Genomic DNA, 22,561 nt, shown 5'->3' with positions numbered 1-22,561 from the left:
AGCGGAAATCGGACATAACTGACGACCGGAAGTGAATTTTGAAAAAATGAAAAAAACGCCTGATCGTATTTTCATTCTCTATCATCCCTGAAAATTTCAGGAAAATCCGTCCAGCCATCTCTGAGAAATCCGATTTACAAGAAAAGGGGAAAAAAATAATAATAATAATAAAAAGAAACAGTAGAATCACTATAAGGTCTTCCGTCTGAAACGGAAGACCTTAACAATAGAATCGCTATAAGGTCTTCCGTGAAGACGGAAGACCTTAAATATAAAAATCAAAATGATCGGAATATAAACTCGAGTTCTTTTTTTTTCCAATTTCTGATGTAAATACAGAGACAATGCGATAAATTATTTACAAGTATAACATGTGGAAGCTAAACATAGTTTCGTATAAAATAAAGGGGGGTTTTCCTAAGAAAAGAATGACAAGAAGGGTTTGCCTGCTATTTATAAATTATAGGATTGAAGAACACGTATTCAAAATATCGAGCCCGATGTTTATTTGTATAGTATAATATAGTAGGGCTAAAAACTAGAGGACCATATCTCGGAAACTAGAGGTGGTACCATCGCCATTTTTTTCATAGAAGTGGTATCTGGCCCGTAGTACCCCACCCCCAAAATTTCAGACCCCAGAGTAGGGGACTTCGATGTCCCCGAGCCCGATGTTTATTTGTATAGTATTATATAGTAGGGCTAAAAACTAGAGGACCATATCTCGGAAACTAGAGATGGTACCATCGCCATTTTTTCATAGAAGTGGTATCTGGCCCCTAGTGCCCCACCCCCAAAATTTCAGACCCCAGAGTAGGGGACTTCGATGTCTTCGAGCCCGATGTTTATTCGTATAGTATTATGTAGTAGGGCTAAAAACTAGAGGACCATATCTCGGAAACTAGAGATGGTACCACCACCATTTTTTCATAGAAGTGGTATCTGGTCCCTAGTACCCCACCCCCAAAATTTCAGACCCCAGAGTAGAGTAGGGGACTTCGATGTCCCCGAGCCCGATGTTTATTCGTATAGTATTATATAGTAGGGCTAAAAACTAGCTCGGAAACTAGAGATGGTACCATCACCATTTTTTCATAGAAGTTGTATCTGGCCCCTAGTATCCCAACCCAAAAATTTCAGATCCCAAACTTATGTTTAGAATTTGAATTGCGAACTGCGTTCTAGAATGCAGTTCACTTTTGAATTGCGAATTGCGTTCCAAAATCTGATTGCCCCTTCTAACTCCGTTGCAAGGGATACTTATGGTATCTAGAAAGACAAAACCACCTGTCGTGTGTTATTTTTGACTTTTTAATTGTATTCAGTTCAAATACATGTAAATAGTTATAATTCATGTAACAGATGTAATAAATATAATGTAACGGATGTAATAAATATAATGCAAGTCCAACAACTCTGGAAATATCAAGAATTACAGCATGCATGTTAAATGCATTATACAAACATTAAAAAATATCAAAATACGATGCATATACGATCAAATATTGAGCAGTTTTGTCATAAAATAACTTTTTCAAAGTATTAACTAAGAGAGATCATTACAAAGGAGCATATGTAAAAGAACGGATCATCCTAACAATGTAGTTGTCTACATAGATATTAACAAATGTGTTTCTCGAGTATAGATCTCAAGACAGTATCTACTTTAGGTAATTTGCTACTTCTTATGTTACGTAAAATTAAAACATTTCTAAGGGTTTTTTTCCCAACATGTTCAAAAGCATTGTTTTATCTTAGATTATATTATAAACACATGCACCAACATTATCCTCTGATGCACTTCGTTTTTGTCATAAGTGAGATCATTTCATTATAAATAAACAATTAATATAAGTACATGTACATGTATAAAAACATGGAGATATTTGCATTCAAAGTACTGGAAATTAATTTTTGTTCATGAACTTATTCCTCGCTCTTTCTTTCTCACACAACTCTGCTGGGACTGTAGCTCTGTAGCTTCACTGAAATACTTTAGGATTTAGTATCTTGGTGCCTTTTTAATGGGCTTAGTTGAAATTAAATGAAAGCTTAATAAGATTTTTTTTATGCATTTTCAAAATGACTATTTTAAGTAATTGTGGCAATACGATATTGTTAACATTCAAGAAATGTTAAGATTTGTGTATCTGGATGTAATCTAATTGTGTCCCGTGTCTTTTTTTCAATTGGACCCAAAATGAAAGAATATATTTGCAACGCCGTTTGTCTTATAATTTAATTTAAATGTGTTTACAGACAGACAAATAGAAAAACGTCAGGCACCTTATCAATGCATCCTAATCTAGAGAGCTAAAAACTGTCAGTTCCGGAAACTATAAGTAAAATTAATCTGACTTCAAACATACATTCCTAGAACGAATTTCTGCACTTTTCTCACCCCTTTCAAACGCCATACTCCCTGAATCATCACAATTAGTTTTTTTAACATTAATCACCGCCTGAGGTACTGTTCCCTTTGCGCCCGTGTCCTTCTTTGGTACATGTAAAACAATGCGCCACAAACCATTACAGGAAGAATTAGCACGAAAACAATTTCGCTATAGGTCCATGGCTGTTCTGGGAAATGATAAATAATTTCTACATCCTCTTTCGTTGTGAAGCGAGGGATTGATAATTTGTCTATATGAGATGAAAACTGGAAAACTCTATTTACGACAATACTGAAGGCAGATTGCACAAACCAATGACATCCAGTCATTTTTGGCCGTTCCCAGTGAAAACATTCTGAATTCTTAGCACCTCTGGGAGATAAACAATTTGCATTAAGGGCACATTTTAACCAAGGTTTCATAATACCAATCCATGTCATGTTAGTTCTGTATAGAACTATAGAACTGGTGTCCATCATTCCGTATTCCGCAAACGTGCATCTTTTTTCTCCCAAAAATTCAAACATTTGTGGATGTGTGTAAGCCACAATTGAATTAAAAATTTCCTCCTCCCACAGGAAAAAGTCGTGTGATCCGCGGAATCTGAGCATGCCCAGATCTCGGGCTTCTTTGAACTTCACTGAAGGGTCAATCCACATCACTGAGCCAAACTCTTCCAGGATAGTCTACCAAAATATGTAAATTTATGAAAAAAAATATATTTATGTCAAATATAATTTATTAGAATTATATCAGTCCTTTTTTCAACTTGTTCAAGTTCAACCATGCCATCAACTAAAATAACGTTGTCAAAAATATGCAAGATGACAGGCTAGACAAGGATTACCTGCATTATAATAGGTTGGTACGCCTTATTCGAGTAAACGGCCACGTGATTCGGGTAATGTCCAGCATCAAATGACCTCACGTCGCAGTTACAGTGTTTCTTCATCTGTGCATGTAAGAAAACCCCCCAAAATTTAGCATTTTAGATCGTAATACCATGTGCGTAGGAGTTATAAATAGTAGTGTAAATCTTCATACTCACGATTTCTTTTTCATTTCTGTACAATCCTAGATCGTAAATGATCAGTTTTATTAGAATTTTGCCGCTCTTATTTACATCTTCAATATCCCGGATGAGACCTTGTATTTGGAAGAACTCAGCAGACGATACAGCTGTAACTACGGGAGGAATGTTGGGTAATTCCTGTGGTGAAGGAGTTCCAGCAAATGTATCTCCATACATCTGAGAGCCTATCCTCTTAAGGTAAGGGCCAGCATCCCCTTTTGAGTAGTTTTCAGCGATTTTTAAATTCTCTTCCAAAGATTTTTTCAGATGAACATCACACGATCCTATCAAATCTGAATCTAGAGAACGGTATGTGCCAAAGTAAAGGAGACATTTATAGGCGGCTAGTCCAATAAATATCCAAAGAAGAAACGATCCCAGAACTGTGTATGGACTGAGGGGGAAACTGCGAGGACTGAGGGTCCCCGGGCTGAAGATTGATGGTGGTGCTTTCACATTTTTCTGTTTGTTGTGGAGCGGCAGAGCGGATTTTTTGGATTTTGGCATCTAAAAAGAAAAACATGGTGAAAATAACTCTTCTTTTTTTTTCTAGTGAAAAGGGAATTCAATATCAAAAAACACAATTAGATAATCATTCATTCATTCTCTAATTACAAATCGAAAAAAATATACATTCATAAAATTAAAAACAGACTTTTTGATGCACTTGACAATTCAACACAAAAATGTCTGCTTCAAGGCATTTCAGTTTGATAGTCATTTCAGTTTTAAACAATGTATTAATTGCTTTCTTTGCTTTGTTCAAGGGAATTTATGTTACTCTGTTGCAGACAGAATTAATTTTTCCCGTAAGCATGGTAAGTGGGTTGTGTAATTTTTTTCCGCAATAGCTGCAACATTGATTCCCAGTCTAACAAAGGAAGATATTTTATTGTTTATGTGTATGTCGATACTAAATAAAAATTAAGTATAATTACATGTATGTATAAGGTTAAATATTGTAGTATTTATATGTACATATCTATATACTTCATTGATCGAAGAGCCACTGCTAAAGCAATGCACACATTCAATAATACTTCAATTACTTGTTCTGTAAAGAACTATATGCGGTATTAACCAACATTTGCCCCCCAAAATCAAACTTTGATGGAGTAATATTTAATTAAGTCCTTAAACAGGGGAGTATATGCTGACTTCAAAGCACTGAATAATTTCATAAGTAATGACGTCATATGTACGTAATGACGTCACAAATATGACGTTAATTTCAGTTTTTTATGAATTTTGCAGAAAAATGTACATATTTCGTCGATATTTTAAATAAAAGTCACCGAGCGCATGTGTGTTCAGGATTAATATTTTGATATAATGTGTAGAATGATAATATCAATGAAATATGTCAATATTGTTCCTGAACACACATGCGCTCTATAAATTCTAAAGCTTAAATTGTTGAAATTTTGTCCATTTTGTCCTCTTTCTAAAAAAGGATATAAAATCGGACTAGTTTGTGACGTCATAAAAACAGAAATTGTGAATACACTGCTCTGGAACTATAATATTTTCTGTTAACTTATATTTCTCGTACAATTTATTGAATTCAGTACATTTCAGGAAGTTTTCAAAATTTGACTTTTGTGGGGGCAAACATATGCAATATACCGCATATAGTTCTTTGTCTCATAGTGAATGATATGGAGATAACGAACAGTATTCAATATCAAAGTCCATAAAACAATACAACATAGGAGCAAAGCAAACACGGACCTCCAAAACATCAGAGGTGGGATCAGGTGCCATGGTGGAGTGAGCATCTCCTGCCATGTGCTCCTTGTCATAATTGGGAAATAACGGGAAAATCCGTTGTCAATTCAGTGTATAAATAATGGACTAACAATCATTATGAAAAATGACAGTCAGCATTTGACACAATGATAAATTGAATTTGCTGACAAGGTCATTGTATCGACCAAAGAAATTACGAAATGATGACTTTAAACGAGACTGCTGATATTCTTGTCTCATCAACTTGCTTGTCAATAATTTACCTCGTTTTAGAAATTGTTCATAAGTAGAGCATGCTCTTGCGTATCGAATCAACCGAGATATATAAACGCCGTATGCAGGTGATGAAGGTATATTGCTTCATAAGTAAGGAAAGTTGACTATAGAAAAGTTAGATACATGTATAAAAGTCATCATGTTATCATAAAGATTGGTTGTTAGATTATAAAATTGCAATATTTGCTCACTCTGTTTAAAGCAACTGTTTCAAGTAATTCTCAAATAATGTTTTCTAAATGTGTTCAAAATAAAATAAAAAATTATTACGTTCAAAATGTCATTTTACTAGTTATTTCTCTAGCCACCTCCTTCTCTCTCCCCCCCCCCCCCCCTCTCTCCTTATTGGGCAATATATCTCGTAATGGAATGATTAATCCTTTAATGGATCTGTACTTAAAAAGATAAAATTGAAAACAAATAAAGAAAAACACCTTAAAAGATTGAAATATTGAATTATGTCCTGATTCAGGAAGGAAAAGGATAGTTACAGAGTTTGCATTCTAAGTTATCAACCATTCCTTACAACTGCTTATGGTTCTCTGACTAAATTCATTGGCAACTGAACAAACAATTATACTCTAGAACAATATAAAAAACACAAAATCACTGTACATAACAACAACAAAAAATAATTTATAACAGAAGTTCAAAACACGCGGAAATAATTGAATTAATGTAAAGCAAGTAAATTGGTCACAACAGGTAATATAAACTAGTGCTAGATTGGCCAGAGGCTGCAATCAGTCTCCATTTTGGAGTGAGCGATAGGCTAGACATTATAACCCACCGTTTCCGGGACTTACCCAAAACTTTTCTAAACTGAAGAATTTTTATGATGTATTAGCTTCCAGTGAGTCACCAAATTCTACATTTTGAGTCAGACAGGTTAATGGTAAGGCCTGTATAGCCAGCGCAAGGCCGACAAACATTCTTTACCAATCATGCATCGGACATGATTTTCAATTTGTTAGAATCAATCGTTCAATGATGTTCTATATATGATACAAATTAAGACCCCGTTTTTACCCTTTAATTATATATACGAAAAGCAGGATGTTGAAATACTAAATGCGCATGCATATTTTAGACCTAATTAACGTGCTTATTAATGACATTATTCGTTATAATGCAAAAAGCGCATATATTGCAATATGATCCTAATATGTGATATCACAAGGGCTCTTCGGGAACCATAGCATGCAACATCAATTTTCGAAAATTCCTTATAGCTTATAGGACATACACAATGAGTTTTAACTTTGAATTTCTTTAAATTTAAAGACATAATTCTTACCCTAGCACTTGTAATGATCTTGGTGAAGTGTTGAATTGGGGGTACAAGTAAAAACACGTGTATACGCGACCATAGTGGTTCCGGTCAGTGACTATGACAACAAAGAAACAAAAATACCCCGTGTCGCGGTTGAGTGAATTCTGTTCGCAGGTACAAAGAGCGGTAACTCTCGTAGTTTTAACTTTACTCAGACCTTTCACGCGTATTAATTATGCCCCCCCCCCCAAAAAAATGCTATATTGTTTACAAAGACGTTCAAGAATCACTCACATATAAAAAAAAATTGTTAACAAAATATTTCTTCTTAACTATATCTTCATTACTAATAATTTAATAAATATAAGTGATTAGTGATTTTAAAAAATGACTTCGACAAAACTCCATTTGACAAAAATCAAAATTTCATCTTATAAGACATTTTAGGGGTCCATAAAACAGCTCCAAATTTAGCATTAGAGTATATTTTAGTGTACTTCACATTATATCAAGAAAAAATAAGATATTATTAAGATATTGATATAGATTACAGAAAATTGTTTCAGATCCAAATGAACCCACACTTGTTTTTACGTATACAACATGCATATTTAGAGGATGAAAAACTTGCATGAAATGAATTAAACATGTTGGAAAATCCGTGTACAAAGAATAAAGTGTTTGGTTTAAATGCTAATTAATAAACTAATTATCTACAAATGTTTGAGAATAGTTTGAAAAAAAAAATTTAAGAATTTAGTTTTTAGGAATATAAGAAATATCAAAGAAAAGGGTATTGGAGAGTTGTCATTCTTCAGCCAGTTAATAAATCAAGGATATCAAAATTAACAAGCTTGAAATTCAACTTAAATTTTTCCATTAAATAAAAAAAAAAAACTAAAAAAAAATAAAAATTGCCCAAACTCGAAAATCCTACTTCGTGGGGGGGGGGGGGGGGGGGTTCCTATAATTCCTTCCTATGAATATACATTCCCTATACCCCCAAGTTGTCCTGGCTACTTGGGGTACAAGACTGACAGTCTGTATAGTCATACTTTTCAATAGGCACCGTCCCTTGGTGCCCCAAGTAGTCAGGCCAACAAATTAAGATTTCCTCCAACAAGCTGTCCTGGTTGCATAAGGTACAAGACCAAGCAACCTGGGTTATCATTTTTTCCAGACTGCTCAACAGGCATCGTCCCTTGGTACCTTGTGCTGCCAGGCCAACAAAATATATACCGGAATATATACTTTTTGTAATAATATGACTATTAATAATAATAATTCGATTACATAACTTGTTTGTTATTATCCGCCAGGTCATTGCAGTATAAGGGAGCTTGGTATTTAATTTAATACTTATTATTTTTTTTTCTTCATATTGTATTATTATCATTATATTATATATGTAATGCTTATATTTCATTGTGAACTACCCTGTATATCAGTATTTCAAATCTGAGAACTTTTACTTGTGAGGATCAAGTCAATTTTGCTTTGTTATAATCATGATTATATTGTTGTTTCTTAATTGTATATGCCCCCAGAGGGCCCTTGATTGGTGAAATAAAAATAAATAAAAAATAAAATATACAATGGTAAAAAGTGGGGGAGCCAACCTTCTTTTCAATGAACATTTTCTATGGTAAAGGTAATGTTGGGGAAAAAAGTGTGTGTTGGCCAGGCCCCCCTGCCCCCCCCCCCCCCCCCTTAAAACAACAATGCTATACGTGCCTGGACTTGTTTTGTCAAATAAAATGAATAAATAAAATAAATATATGTGTGGGTTTTTTTAAGTTAGTTGGCGGTATCGTCTCAAGCCAAGGTTCGGAGTCCGCTTATATTATAGCTATCTCCTACTCATATTGCATGTATGGGGAGAGGATCGTACATTTTGGCCGTGGTTTGTGACAATGAGTTAGTGGTGCATCTCGACACCCAGGAATACATGTTGCAGTTGGACCCACAGCAACGTGTTGATTCGCTGACTTGCGAGGATGATAGATATGATATTTCCTTGAAACAACAATGAAAAATCATACATGTAATTAATCACATATACATTGAAGTTTAATTGACATGTACATACAGATAACAATGGTATATTTATACTTAATATAATACTTATATTTGCAGTTTTTTTTTAAATAATAAAAATAATTTTCTGGTTGTATCAAACCTTTTTTTTCACCTATATAGTCAAAATATATTACATATATCCGCATTGTTTTGCTATTTGCATACATGTACATATTAAAGTCAAAGTGTAACAGTACATGAAGTTTTAAGTTTTAGATACATTTTACATTACAAGTCATAAAAGATAATAGAATAAATTAATAATTATATTCGGAAAAAATATTTTTTTTTTCTTTTCAATCTTAGAATTTTTATGGGACCCCTCCCTTTTCCCCAGAGCAGTGTTAACCTCGTTGTGCAGCTTTGCAAATGAAACATGTGATTACCTCTTTAAAATAATCAAAAAGAAATTAAAAAGTAAAAAATGAAGAAAAAATTATTTTAAAAAAGAATAAATAAACCAAAAATAAAATAACACCCCATCCCCCCAAAACACAAACACCCTCTCCCTCACTCACACACACACACACGTGCAACAATCAAATAAATCCCCAAATAAATAATAAAACTTAAAGAATTTTAAAAAAAAATCCAAAAGATCTACATGTGTATTGAATTGATAATTAGCTAGCAAGTTACATGGAGGGGAAACAGCGTATTGTTAACAATATTAATGGCATTTGACAGTTGCAACTTTTGAAGATAGCATAAATATTACAAATAGAAGCGTAAGCAGGACCAAAATATTTTAACATTCAACGTTTAAGAAAATCGAGGTACATCTAGCGGCGCGGATCAAGGGAAGGTAAGTCGGTGCAAGTATGTAGGTCAGATAAAAGATGGCGCTGCGCTCGAAAGAAAATTGTCAACAGAGGCCGCCATCTTGAACGACGCACTTAAGAACGGGACCACGGCGGGTAGCTTGAATATATGGCTTATTTAGAGAGGTTTTACCACGACAGGTGATATAAATCATTTAAAACATGAGTCAGTACATTCAGGTGGCCGAGGAAGAAGGGGAGGAGCCGATGGAAGTGCCGAGCGAGGAGGACGGCACTCTGCTGCTGTCAACACTGTCTGCTCAGTTCCCCGGAGCTTGTGGGTTAAAATATCGCAACCCAGACACGGGCTCTATGCGCGGAATACGACTGGCAGACGGTCGACTGTATCCGCCGGATGTTGACTGGTCAAATAGGATTTATGTTGCGGTGTTTCCCAAGAGTAAGTGGTCGAATATTGGACGTACAATTTCATGCAATACATGACGCGGAGCAGACGCTACGAATTTATTTCCTGATTTGTGACAGAAAGTTTACTTTACAATAGAATTTATCTTTGAATTTTGATAGATTAATCATTAATATTTAAGAATGCACACATTAGACATCTCTTTAAACACTTTCTAACACCGAAAAATGCAAACAAAATAAGGTTATACCAGAATTTGAATTTGACAGATAGGGGCAGATAACTCTAAGCATTTTTTTCCCAAAAGGACATGCATTTAATAAATTGATGCCCATGAGTTAAATATTGCAATATAAGTAATTAATCTGTTCTTTTTATTTATTTCGTTTTTAATTAGTTTAGGCCTTATAGTTATATTAGTATACAATTATGTATTCATTCATTCACATTTAAATTAGTTGAACTGAATTAAAGAATCTTGAAACAATTTCAGAAGTAATTAAAAATTTTTCTCAAATATTTGATGTATTCAGGATGATAAAAAAAAAAATTGTGTATGTTTTTATTCTGTTTGTAATTAATTTTAGCAGAAAACAAGAAGAAAGCAGGAAGTACAGCATCAGGAAGTAATGCGTCCACCAGTAGTCCTGACGAACAAGATGGTGGACATTACAAGTCTAAAAAGTATGAGAGACAGCGCTGCAGTGACTTAATTGTGCTCGGCCTCCCATGGAAAAGCACTGAAGAAGATTTGCGAAAATATTTTTCACAATTTGGGGAACTCTTAATGGTTCAGGTATGCTCATGTCTGCATGTCATTCTCCATTAATTAATTATCTAAATAATCATGATAAATATTTTGATTTGTTTTATAAAATTTTAAGATTTAGCAAAAAAGATTTACTTCACGGTCAATTGACCCTTCCCTTAAAAATCAATTTCATTATTTGATAAATATATAGAATTTATAAAAATTGTTAATTATTTTCATGGAAATTATCTATCAGATGAGATTAATTATTTGCTTGGAAATTATCTATCAGATGAGATTCTTCTATGAAAAACTATAATATCATGATAAGGATTTTGTCTGATAACTTCTTTTTATTTGATTAGAATCAGGAATTCTATGTGTATGTAGTTTAGGAGGGTAAAGATCGAGCAGTGTTATGCTAATTTTATCATATACTCAGATGTAAATACACACTGTGCTGTACACATGATGTGTAATATCATCATATCAATGACTCGTTTGAAAATGCATATCATGTTACTAATATTCATGTATCAGACTGGCATGCAAAACTGCATATCAAACTTGAAATAAAACATTTTTATGTTTTGTAAACTATTGATTTTATTGAAATATGAACAAGTAATACATTTGTTGAATTGTGATTTTTAACATAACCAGAAATTCCCTCTTTTACTGAGTTTTAGATTTCAAAGCGAAAAGTCATATACATTGTACATACACAAAAAATCTTTAATGACTTTAGAGTGTTTATTTTAAATCACATGAATATTTGACATACTGGTATATGATAAATAAATACTACAAGCTGTTTAATATGTTTATATTATTCTATTATCACCTTGGAGACTTTTCTGCATATACAGTATTCAGTATTAAATTTTTTTTTCTTACTTTTTTTTTCTCCAATAAATACATTGTAATTGACAGTTAAATGTGCAAATTGAAGGAAAAAATAATATGCTAAATTGAAATTTTCCAAATTTTCAATTTTTGAATTAACCCCTATCTAAATTCTAACAGTAATCACGAGTAATTGTATTGTAGATAAGATAAATTATACACTTCTTTTTTGTGACTTCCTTATTTATATTAATTATATGCAATCTAACTTAATATGGGTGTTTGTTGTGTGTTTATGTATTCATATTTAAAATTTTATTAAAATTTTTTGGCAGCAGGTAAAGAAAAGAATAAATGTATAGAAATACATGAATCTAGCATTTAAGTGCATGATCATGTACCTTATACTGTAGATTCCTAATTATAATCAAGGAATTAATTTCCGCGTAATTTCGCGAGAAGCATCATTCGCAAAAAAATCTTACTCGCTTTTATTTTTATGGTGCTGAAATCTTTGTAAAATCTGTTGGTCAGTCGTCCATTCGCAAATTATAATTCTCACGAATTGACGATTAAGAGCCAATTTGCGATAAAAAGTACTCGCGAAAAATAAGGAATCTATGTATTGTACATTGGTTCCATAGCAATGATACAAAGTTAGAGATGGAGTCATTTACACTCGTTACAGGTTAAAGTTGACCCGAAGACACGGCAGTCTAAAGGCTTTGGGTTCATACGATTTGCTGATTATGACTCCCAATTCAAATGTATGTCACAACGTCATATGATTGATGGTAGATGGTGTGATGTTCGTATTCCAAACTCAAAGGTAAGCTGACCTACAGGTACATGTATTTCAGTTAAACATGAAAAGCTGTATGACCAATTAAAATGATAAGTAATGGTGAATATTTACAATGTATAATTTCACAGTACCCACTTTATAATATTTTAAAATTGCTTTTAGTTAATTTTTAGAAATGCCTGTAATATGAACAAGAGAAGAAATGTTTGATTGCTATGCATTTTATGAAAAATTTGTCTGTAGGAAGGAGCCCAACAAATCATGAATAGAAAAGTGTTTGTGGGAAGATGTACAGAGGATATGACTGCAGAAGATTTGCGAAATTATTTTGGCAAGTATGGAGAAGTGGTTGATGTCTTTATTCCCAAGCCCTTCCGAGCTTTTGCATTTGTTACTTTTGCTGACCCAGAGGTTTCACAGAATTTGTGCGGAGAGGATCACATCATCAAGGGTGCAAGTGTTCACATCAGCAGTGCTGCACCAAAGAACTATGACCGTCACAATGACAAAAAATCAACCAGCCCCCACCAGCTGGGCTACACACAAGCCTACCCTCCCAACCCATGGAGCCAAGGACCCAGAGGAACCACTCAACCCATGCATAACCAAGGAACACCCATGGCTCAGGGAAGTCTGCCCAACAATCTAGGACTTGGTAATCTAAACCTTGGGGCCCTACAGTTTAACCCAGCGATGCTTGCTGCTGCTCAGGCCATGCTAAGTGGTCAGGGTGGGTGGGGCCCTGTTGGTCTTGTGAGTCAGGGCAATAACCCCCCTGTTGGAGGAAATGTCACTCCTGTGTCCACCACTATAACAGGAGGAGAAACCTCAAGTCAAGCCAGTGTCCAAAGTTTTGGTAGTATAGGCAGCGGTTCAGGGGGCACAATGGGGGCCGCACCACCTATTCCGAATAACAACAGTTTTCTAGGGTGGGGAAGTTCTCAAGTATCAGCATCAGAGGCAGGTGGCAGCCCAGGGGTGGGTGGCTGGGGAACACCCCAGAGTAAACCCAGTGGTGCATGGAATTAACAAGGTGTATGATTGATAGGAATGTGAATCATTCTGTTAATAAATCATTAATTAGGTGATTGTTAGGGAAAATAGATGTGTATGATAAAGTTAGGTTTGGAAGAAGGGTCATTTATCAAACTCCAGTACATGCATATGATCCGACAAAACACATGTTGAAAGATGTGGAAGAAATATTTCAATATCTGCAACATTGGTGATGTTGTAACAATACTTTAATTGCAAGTGATGTGATTCAATTTCATTCACAGCGACAATCTAGATGATTAATGATGTATATTAAGATTGATAAATGATCAGTAATGTAAGTAATTTAAACATCTTGTAAATACTGCATTTGAATGACAAGAGTGTACTTTTTTCGATGCCAGTGAACTCACCTAACCCATTCTATGAAATATTACATTTGAGTTATTTCCCTTATATTGTTTTGGAAATTTATTGAATGGAAAAGAACTATCTGGTTTGAATGATGTAGAAATACTTTGTATTATTCAGTGAAAGAAAATTGACATTATTCTTGGAAAAGTGGTATACATGTATATACATGAAAATAGGAAAAGGATTTTGTATATATATGAAAATAGGAAAAGGATTTTTTCATACAAAAGTTTCAAGGTAATATTTAGGATGTGACTTTGACATCTGCTTTAATTGTTATTTAAAAAGATTTTAGTAGTCATGAACATGGTATAAATTCTAGCAAGGTTTTTTACAGCACATTGGACCCTGTTATTTCTGTAATATGATACTGGTTTACATGCAAATTTTAACATCTCAAGGATTCACCTTACTTTGGAACGGTTCTGAGTGGAAAGTTAACAAATTTTTAAAAAAGTTTAAGAATGGAAGAAATAAGCAGACCACAACATTCTGAAAATGCCCAAGTGAAATATTTTTTTCCTGACAGGTTTTTACTGAAGTACAGTTATCAGATTCTGAAATGCAGTAGAAAGGTAGAAACCAGTCACAAAAATTAATTTACTAGAGAATACTTAATATAATGGTGACTGTAGGAATGTGAGATTTTATCTTTTTTTGATATATTTGGATTTCACTTGTGGAGTCTTTTTTATTGATGATGATACAGAAAAAAAGAATTGGTAACAAAAATAAAAATTCTGGAATTTATCAATCTGATGGAACCTACAACAAAAATACTTTACATTACCATCCAGCGGTATAAAAATGTGGACTTCAACATTCTTACATTCAGACATGCTTTAAATTATAACAATGTTACTTGAAACCCTCTCAATAAAGCATACATGTGATGTCAAGTGGTCACATATCTTAACTAATTAAAAATTGCATATGAAAATGTGTAACAAATATTATCGTGATATTTTGGGGGAAGAATTGATATATATCATGATACTTGAGTACAAAATTTTTGCAATACCCATTCCTAATGATCTGTTTATTTCTTCTTGTTCAGAACTTAAGATCATACTGCATGTCTGGAACCTACTTGTGATATAAACTACTGTAATTTTTTCGAACTCGGGGTGTTTGAATTCCAGATTTGAATTTTTTGTATTTTTAAAGGATGTTAATTTTTTGACATTATATAATGAAATGGCTACACTAACCAAGAATGAGATATTCAAAACATTTGATTGTTATTATAGTTTATAATATTCAAAATTGCATGTAAAGGCTTTTAAAAGTCATTTTAGTCCAAATAATGAATACATGTAGTGCAGATATCATGTACTAACACGTTTTTCTATAAATCATGTTTAAAAAAAAAACTTATTTTTAACCACCAGGGAAATGAATTTGATTATTTGTTTAAGTGAACAAACATAAGTGGGCTGATTACTTTTAATAACAACTCAAATTGTGCCATAGTTCGGCTGTTAATTGAGGAATGAGAACATGTTCTGTATTTTGGTAGACAGATGAATAGACACGATGCAATGATTGTGCACAATAATTTTCTATGTCTGTTGCAGTTGCATATTGTAGAAACAAATCAGTGATCATGAAAAAATGAGAAGCCTTGCATTGAGAAAGAGGCTCATATTCAAATCATGTTACAACTGAATCACAAAATTATTGAAGAATGGGGATGAATTGAAAAATAATGAATTGTTAGATTGTTTTATATATTAATTCATGACTCATCACTGTGCATTGTTGAAATAGGTGTGAAGATTGCTTGTGCTTCTTGTAGTGTGATTAGTAGATAGTGTTTGGTCTCCATCTTTTCCTGGTATTTTGAATTGTACACGGTTGATAACTTTTAAAAATGCATCTTGTTAATAAATTACATGTAAGTATAATAGATTAGCCTCATGAGTTTATATATATATATTTGGGCAACTATCATTTCTGAAATTTTTGGATTTTTCGGATCTTATAAATGTCTATGTTTTAGTTTATAGTTTTTTCTGTTTAATTTATGAGATAAATATTTTTTAAGATGTCTAAGGTGTACAGAATAGTAGCTATATGTGTCAATGTATGTGTCAGATGTACAGAGTGAGTTTGCTGATCTATTAGTGTTATGTATTAATACTGTCAAAGAGAGGTGTGGCATATTCTGTCATTTTATGCAAGATGTTAAGAGCATATTTAAGAATGTGTGGACTTAAATAAGACTGTTTGTCTGTAAGACATAGATTTATATATATATATCCTTATTTCTGGTTGATTACTCTTATTATATTTTCGCCTGGATTCTGTAAGAAAAAGAAAATTTGATATATATTTGCTCTTTTTCATGATTCGAGGAAAAGATGGTATATCTTGTTCTAAAAAAAAATAACAGCTTTTTCACTGTGAATTTAATTACTGATAAGAAATCTATTTAACTTGCATAATTTGCAAAATGGATAGAGTGAACTCCTTTTTAAAAAGACACACCAGCAAAAAATTACTTATATTTAAAGTAAGATTTTAAAAATGATAAAATGTAGATAACATTAATCATATCTCTTCCCTAGCTGTCATTTAAAAATGGGAAATCCAAGATTGCTAGAAAATTAAAGGAAAATTTCGAATTTTCATTACAATGATAGAATTTTAGGACTTCATGGTTTGTTTGGGTAGATATGAGAGTTTTGTATATTTAATAGCTGTTGATACAAAAAATGTGAACATCTAGAATTGTTTCATAGTATGAAAATGGCATTTTATCTATGTAAATTAACCACATTGAGCATATTTCTGTCACAACTTGCTGAAACACATTGTATATTGTGCACAAAGCATCCTTTTTGGTAGAGAAGATTTCTTTTGGTGTGTCTCTGTGTTTTCTTTAGATTGTAACTAATATTCTGCATAATGCTGTTAATTGTTGTTAATTCAGTACATAAAATGAAGGTTGAGAAAGGGTTGGAATGTGGAGGAATTGCTATATGTTAGAAAAGATTTGTGATGACTCTATATATTTATACGTTTCTGGAAACTTGTTTGTAAGGATAGACAAAAATGTTTTCAACTGAGAATTTGAATGATTCGGAAAATAAGAGGTATTTTATATAGAAGAACAGTATGAAATTTCGTGTTCATAATAAAACCAAACTGTTACTGATTCAAGGCAGCAAAACACAGCTTGAATGAGGTGGATATATAGAAATATGAAAGGTTTTATCATCCTTTGTTGTTCTTGTTAGGGTGGTCACAAACCAAGCTTATTTTGACTACAGCATTAAAAGAAAAAGCCAATCTTTACCCATTAATAATGGCTATGAACTTTTTAATATTCCAGAATATCAATTGACATTATAAGGATCCTGAAGAACTAACAATGGTCAATCTTCCAAATTTATTCATTTGCTATTTGATGACATAATGATTCATATTCTTAATTGTAAAAGCCCCCCCCCCCCTTAAAAAGAAAAATGTATTTTAGCTCTTTTATTTTAGAAGTTAGAGGCTGTAGTTTGAGAAAGCAATGGTTTGTCCATGCCTGGCAGTTGTTGAGTGATTTTTTTTATATCTATTTATTAGTCTGGATGCCATTGTCTTTGTTGAAGTGTTAAGAATATATGGAGGCTTGTCACTGTTTTGCCCCATGCAAAAATGTACACACAAAACTGATTTTCATTTTTTAAAGAATTTATCTTTGGAATTGATTCATTTGGAATAAAGAAAGGGTTTTTTCTTTGTACAGAAAAGTTTTATTTATAACTCTGAGCAGAAACATCTTGTACAGTAACTTCTGAAGTTCTTCAGACATTAAAATGTTGATTCTCTACATAATGCTTGTTACTTATAAGCAAGTTACACCCTTGATTTTTTTTCTTTGGCAATATTGAATACAAAAATAAATAAAATCATTCAATTATTTTTTTGGGGGAAAGTTTTAAACTATTTTTAGTAAATAAAGCTGTTAAGTTTTAAGATTCAAAGATAAATGCAATTCTCTATTAATCTTTCTCAAGTGTGTAACTTAGGTAATTTGGAGGTGTAATTCGCTTATATTCTTTGTGTGTGTATGTCATGAAGTGTATGAATTGAGTATAATAGATAAATCAGATATATTATCTCTTGAAGTTTTTCTTGTCTTTAATTAATTGAGAGCATGTACAGACACAATAAACAAGACCATAAAGCCACAGTAATTACCTATATGTACTACATGTATTTATAACCGCATTAAAACGTATTTGTTTCTTTAGCTCTAGTGGTTTAAGGTCAGTGGCTTCTGTGATGGTACATGTAGGTTGACCGTTGACTGTCTGTCTGTCATTTATAAACATTTCCCCCCTGCAAATCAAGTTTAAAGGGGATGGGGGTGTTTGTAGACAAGCAAGATTTTGCCTGTTCATTCTTGGAGACTGCAGAGACTTTTTTTTAAATTTGGCTGGCGGCCACCAAATATAATTTAATGGTAGGCGCTAGGTATTTATCTGGATTTATTTGGCAACCGCCAGATATTTAGGTGTGAGATGTTAATTAGCATGACTATTATTCAATCAGGGAAAAGTGCAGTTTTTGTTCTGTACTACAGGCGAAACTTGGGAAGCGTCCAGCTGCCGACTGTCTTGACTAGTATGGTGCGCCTCAAGGCAAGAGTGGGGTTAAAACCGCTTTGAAACAGCATAAGGTTAACAAGACTAAAATGCATTACGTTCGAAGTAACGGGTCCTACATTATTCATCACAAAAATAATGTTTATCGAACCACTTTATCTAAATACAATAAAACTCAATTATCTGAAAGTGCAAACAAGACTTCTATGTAATAAGTCAAATTCATGGTAGCTTGAATTTATTATAAAGAAATAAGGCAAAAAATCCTTGTACGAACTTGTTTTTGGTAAGTTTCCCCTTAGTTGTATTTGTATGTGTGTTATTTTTTACTTGTGCGAAACGGAAGTGAAGGATATTGCATCGGGATCGATGTTGTATGCTGTCTTGATTAATTTTTATTTTTAGCTCTGCGCAAGGAGATGCTCCGTTTGTCACGCCAAATTCACAAAAATGAGATAAACATAGTTTCACAATTGATAAACTAGTTCTGTTTGTGTGTGTGTGTTATTTTTTCCTTGTGCGAAACGGAAGTAAAGGAAATTGCATCGGGATCGATGTCGTATGCTGTCTTGATTAATTTTTATTTTAGCTCTTTTCGAGGAGATGCTCCGTTTGCGGTGATCTTGTTATAACTTGTCACCAACTACAGTGTAAGGGTAGATTTATATTGAACAGAGCAATGATTTTGGTGGGGGAATGTTTAATCGAAACATAGATCATTTTGTAATAAATAATGGTCTAACAGTTCGTATGAAAAATGTCAGCCAAATTACTACCCAATGATAGGTTATGTTTTGTTACAACGATAATTATACCAAACATAGTATTAATTCAAAATGTTGACTTTAAACGAAGATATTGAAATCCATGTAACTTCAACTTATCTGTCAGTAGCTTTCATTAGGTTAAAAATTGATCCTTAGTATCAAAACAGACAGGCGACGTAAACTCATGTGCAGGTTCTGTCAGTGTATTATTATTGTACATGTGTAAGTTGAAGATGGAAAACCCTGTGTCATGTCATTTTTTATACAATGAAACATATGGAGGTAACGAACAGTATTCAAGATCAAAAGTCCATAAAACAATACAAAATTAATAGGAGCAGAGCAAACATAGACCTCCATAACTTCAGAGGTGGGATCAGGTCCATGGAGGAGTGAGCATCGCCTGCCGACCTGTCACACCCGCCCTATGCTCCTTGTCGTGATCGGAAAATAACGGGAAATCAGTGTATAAATAATGGACTAATAATTAGTATGGAAAACATCAGTCAGCATTTGACTCAATGATAAATTGTATTTGCTGACATGGTCAATGTATCGACCAAAGAACTTACGAGAAGATGACTTTAAACGAGACTGCTGACTTTATTTGTTAATTGGGTCTTATTGTCTAAGGCAATAATAATAACACATCCAAATATGAAAAAAGATATAGTAAACTCTTTGGTGTCTTTTATTTTAAAAGAATCTTTACAAACAAAGATACATTTAGCGGGTTCCAGTTAATGTTCAATCAAGCCTCTTTCTTTACTCCTCACTATGATTTTAACAGTAGTGAAGGAGAAACTTCAAGAGTACTGACTGTGCAACAATATATTCAAGAAGTGGTGTAAGTCATGTCGATACTTAAATTCCAAGGAACTTTTGGACAATTTGAAATCACAAGATTTCACCAAAATCAACAGCTTAAAAACGTACGACTTTTCAACTTAATACACAACCATTCCCCACAATAAATTTATGTCCAGGCTTTTTGATATCATTAACAGCTGCTTTTTCAATAAAAATGGAACTCGTAAATTTACTTACCTTGTCATTGGTCATTTGCAAAATTATTTTGTTAAAACAAATTCTGATTGCACACACAAGTACTCTGAAGTTGACATCAAAAAGATGCTTGAGTTTCTGATTGACAATATCTATGTGGTTTTTGGAGACCAGGTATTCCAACAATCTATTGGAATTCCAGTGGTTACCAATTGCGCCCCGTTATTAGCAGACTTATTTTTATATTATATGAAGCAGAATTTGTGCAAAATCTAATGTATGAAAAGAGGAAAACACTTGCTGTCGCCTTCAACTCGACATTTAGATATATCGACGACATATTTGCAATTAACAATGGTCAATTCCATTCCTACGTCAATACGATATATCCTGACGAGCTTGAGATAAAAGATACCATAGAGTCTGACAAATCTGTTTCATACTTAATTGTAATCTAACAACCAAGCTCTACGATAAACGTGATGACTTTAACTTTTCTATCGTCAACTTCCCTTACTTATGCAGCAAAATAATATCATCATCTGCATACGGAGTCTATATATCTCAGTTGATTCGATACGCAAGAGCATGTTCTACCTATGAACAATTTCTAAAACGAGTTAAATTATTAACAAGCAATTTGATGAAACAAGAATATCAACTGTCCCGTTTAAAGTCATCATTTCGTAAATTTTATGGTCGCTACAATGGCCTTGTCAGCAAATACAATTTATCATTGAGTTAAAATGCTGAATGACGTTTTTCATACTTATTGTTAGTCCATTATTTATACACTGAATTGACGACGGATTTTTCCGTTACCTCCCGACCATGACATGGAGCACACGGCGGGTGTGACCGGTCAGCAGCGGATGCTCACTCCTCCATGGCACCTGATCCTACCTCTGATGTTTGCTCTGCTCCTATTTTGTATTGTTTTATGGTTGGACTTTGATATTTTTAATGTAAACTTCAGATATACATGTACGTTATCTTTCATATTTTTCTATGATATCAAGAAGTCTAGACCAAATAATCCTTGCACAAAGTGTTGAAAAGTTTAAACAGTGCAACATTTTACTCTGGACACGACATTTTCCAGACATTTTACGATCATTTTTAATTGTGTTGTCCAAAAAATAATTATAGCCCTTGATGGAACTTCTTAGCAGTATCACATGGTTTCCCGATCATGACAAGGAGCACATGGCGGGAGTGACCACACAGAAGGGGATTTTCACTTCATTATGATCCCACCTCTGATGTTTTGAAAACATGTAACACTTACATACTGTAAAGGCATGTAAGTCATTTTTGTTGTTTAACATGTTTAATGCAGCAATTATCTGCATTTGATACTTTTTTTTATTATGTACAGTTATTTACTAAGGTTTGCCAATGTTTATTTATGTAGCAATTTTGATTAAAACGAAACTTGAAATACAAGACATCACAGGTTATATCAAATTTGCTCTATACTTGGATATTTAACTGACTCAATGCGTCAATAGCCACCTAAAAACTACACGACAACCAAGATTATTTCAACAGTTCATGCACACAATATATATGGTGTTTATATATATATATGTATATAAATCAAAATTAAATCCAAGATAAACAAACAAGTTTACGTTTAATTTTTTACACTAAGCGCTTTCGCCGTTACGGCTCTTCAGAGTGTAACAATGATAATAAAAACAATACAACTTCGTTGTTATGACGTCGTTATTATGACGTCACAAAGGCAGCGTTATACATTGGCACAGGTAAATGTCAAAAAAGCGCCAAATGTATAGAGTTAAACATATGTACATTGTAATAAAATGGAACATTTCTTTAGAGCTAAAATGTTCAATTTACATTTAATTTAGGCTGAAATAATTTAACAAAATAATCTTCCTTGGCCCTCCGTAATTGTTCATTATCTTCTGTGATTTTATAAAATGGAAATATCAAAAAGTTTCCATTCGCACATGAATCAAAATGTTCACTGCAAGGTGTATTCCTGACGGAGGGGTCTCGTATTTGTTGTTTATGGACTCTTACACGGTCAGCTAGTTTGTTACCGGTCTGTCCAATATAGAGACTATAGAGAAAACAGAAGTGAAATATGAAATGGATAAATCTGCAATGATTCTTGAAAGAAAGCAGGAGTGGCTCAATAATTATGAGAAAAATTACGGGAAAGAAGTGATGAAAAATTCCCCAAACAAACAAAAAAATCATAGGAGCAAAACTAATGGAAATAAAAATTCCGGATATAGGAAGGGAAACCAATCTTCTTACGCTGATGCTGTACGCAATAATAAACCACAAGGATTCGATCTTCGTGCTCAAAAG

At 33.3% G+C, this 22,561-nt stretch overlaps 2 protein-coding genes across 2 annotated transcripts; one reads left to right on the top strand and one right to left on the bottom strand.

Annotated features, from left to right (window-relative positions):
* Positions 1-1,985: 1,985 nt before the first annotated feature.
* On the bottom strand, positions 1,986-6,912 carry LOC134275805 (uncharacterized). The gene is made up of 4 exons (XM_062758100.1): positions 6,788-6,912; positions 3,442-3,972; positions 3,241-3,345; positions 1,986-3,079 (listed from the first exon to the last, which is right to left on the bottom strand). The coding sequence occupies exons 2-4, from the start codon at positions 3,970-3,972 to the stop codon at positions 2,456-2,458; spliced, it is 1,260 nt and encodes a 419-aa protein (XP_062614084.1). The 5' UTR covers positions 6,788-6,912; the 3' UTR covers positions 1,986-2,455.
* A 2,771-nt stretch (positions 6,913-9,683) lies between these two features.
* LOC134275809 (TAR DNA-binding protein 43-like) lies at positions 9,684-13,958 on the top strand. The gene is made up of 4 exons (XM_062758102.1): positions 9,684-10,063; positions 10,618-10,826; positions 12,316-12,456; positions 12,676-13,958. The coding sequence occupies exons 1-4, from the start codon at positions 9,826-9,828 to the stop codon at positions 13,459-13,461; spliced, it is 1,374 nt and encodes a 457-aa protein (XP_062614086.1). The 5' UTR covers positions 9,684-9,825; the 3' UTR covers positions 13,462-13,958.
* Positions 13,959-22,561: the final 8,603 nt, after the last annotated feature.

The sequence above is a fragment of the Saccostrea cucullata genome, unplaced genomic scaffold (assembly GCF_032062105.1).
Source record: "Saccostrea cucullata isolate Sc308-1 unplaced genomic scaffold, CSIRO_AGI_Scuc_v1 ctg880, whole genome shotgun sequence".
Taxonomy (NCBI): domain Eukaryota; kingdom Metazoa; phylum Mollusca; class Bivalvia; order Ostreida; family Ostreidae; genus Saccostrea; species Saccostrea cuccullata.
Note: the sequence above shows the minus strand (reverse complement) of the source record. Positions and strands in the feature narration are given on the sequence as shown.

Excerpts from the sequence above, each read along its gene's own strand:
- LOC134275809 (XM_062758102.1), top strand. The coding sequence starts at position 9,826 with ATGAGTCAGTACATTCAGGTGGCCGAGGAAGAAGGGGAGGAGCCGATG. Across the intron at positions 10,827-12,315 it reads GGGAACTCTTAATGGTTCAG|GTTAAAGTTGACCCGAAGAC; the intron begins GTATGCTCATGT and ends CACTCGTTACAG. Across the intron at positions 12,457-12,675 it reads TTCGTATTCCAAACTCAAAG|GAAGGAGCCCAACAAATCAT; the intron begins GTAAGCTGACCT and ends ATTTGTCTGTAG.
- LOC134275805 (XM_062758100.1), bottom strand. The coding sequence starts at position 3,972 with ATGCCAAAATCCAAAAAATCCGCTCTGCCGCTCCACAACAAACAGAAA. Across the intron at positions 3,346-3,441 it reads ACAGAAATGAAAAAGAAATC|ATGAAGAAACACTGTAACTG; the intron begins GTGAGTATGAAG and ends TTACATGCACAG. Across the intron at positions 3,080-3,240 it reads ACCAACCTATTATAATGCAG|ACTATCCTGGAAGAGTTTGG; the intron begins GTAATCCTTGTC and ends ATATTTTGGTAG.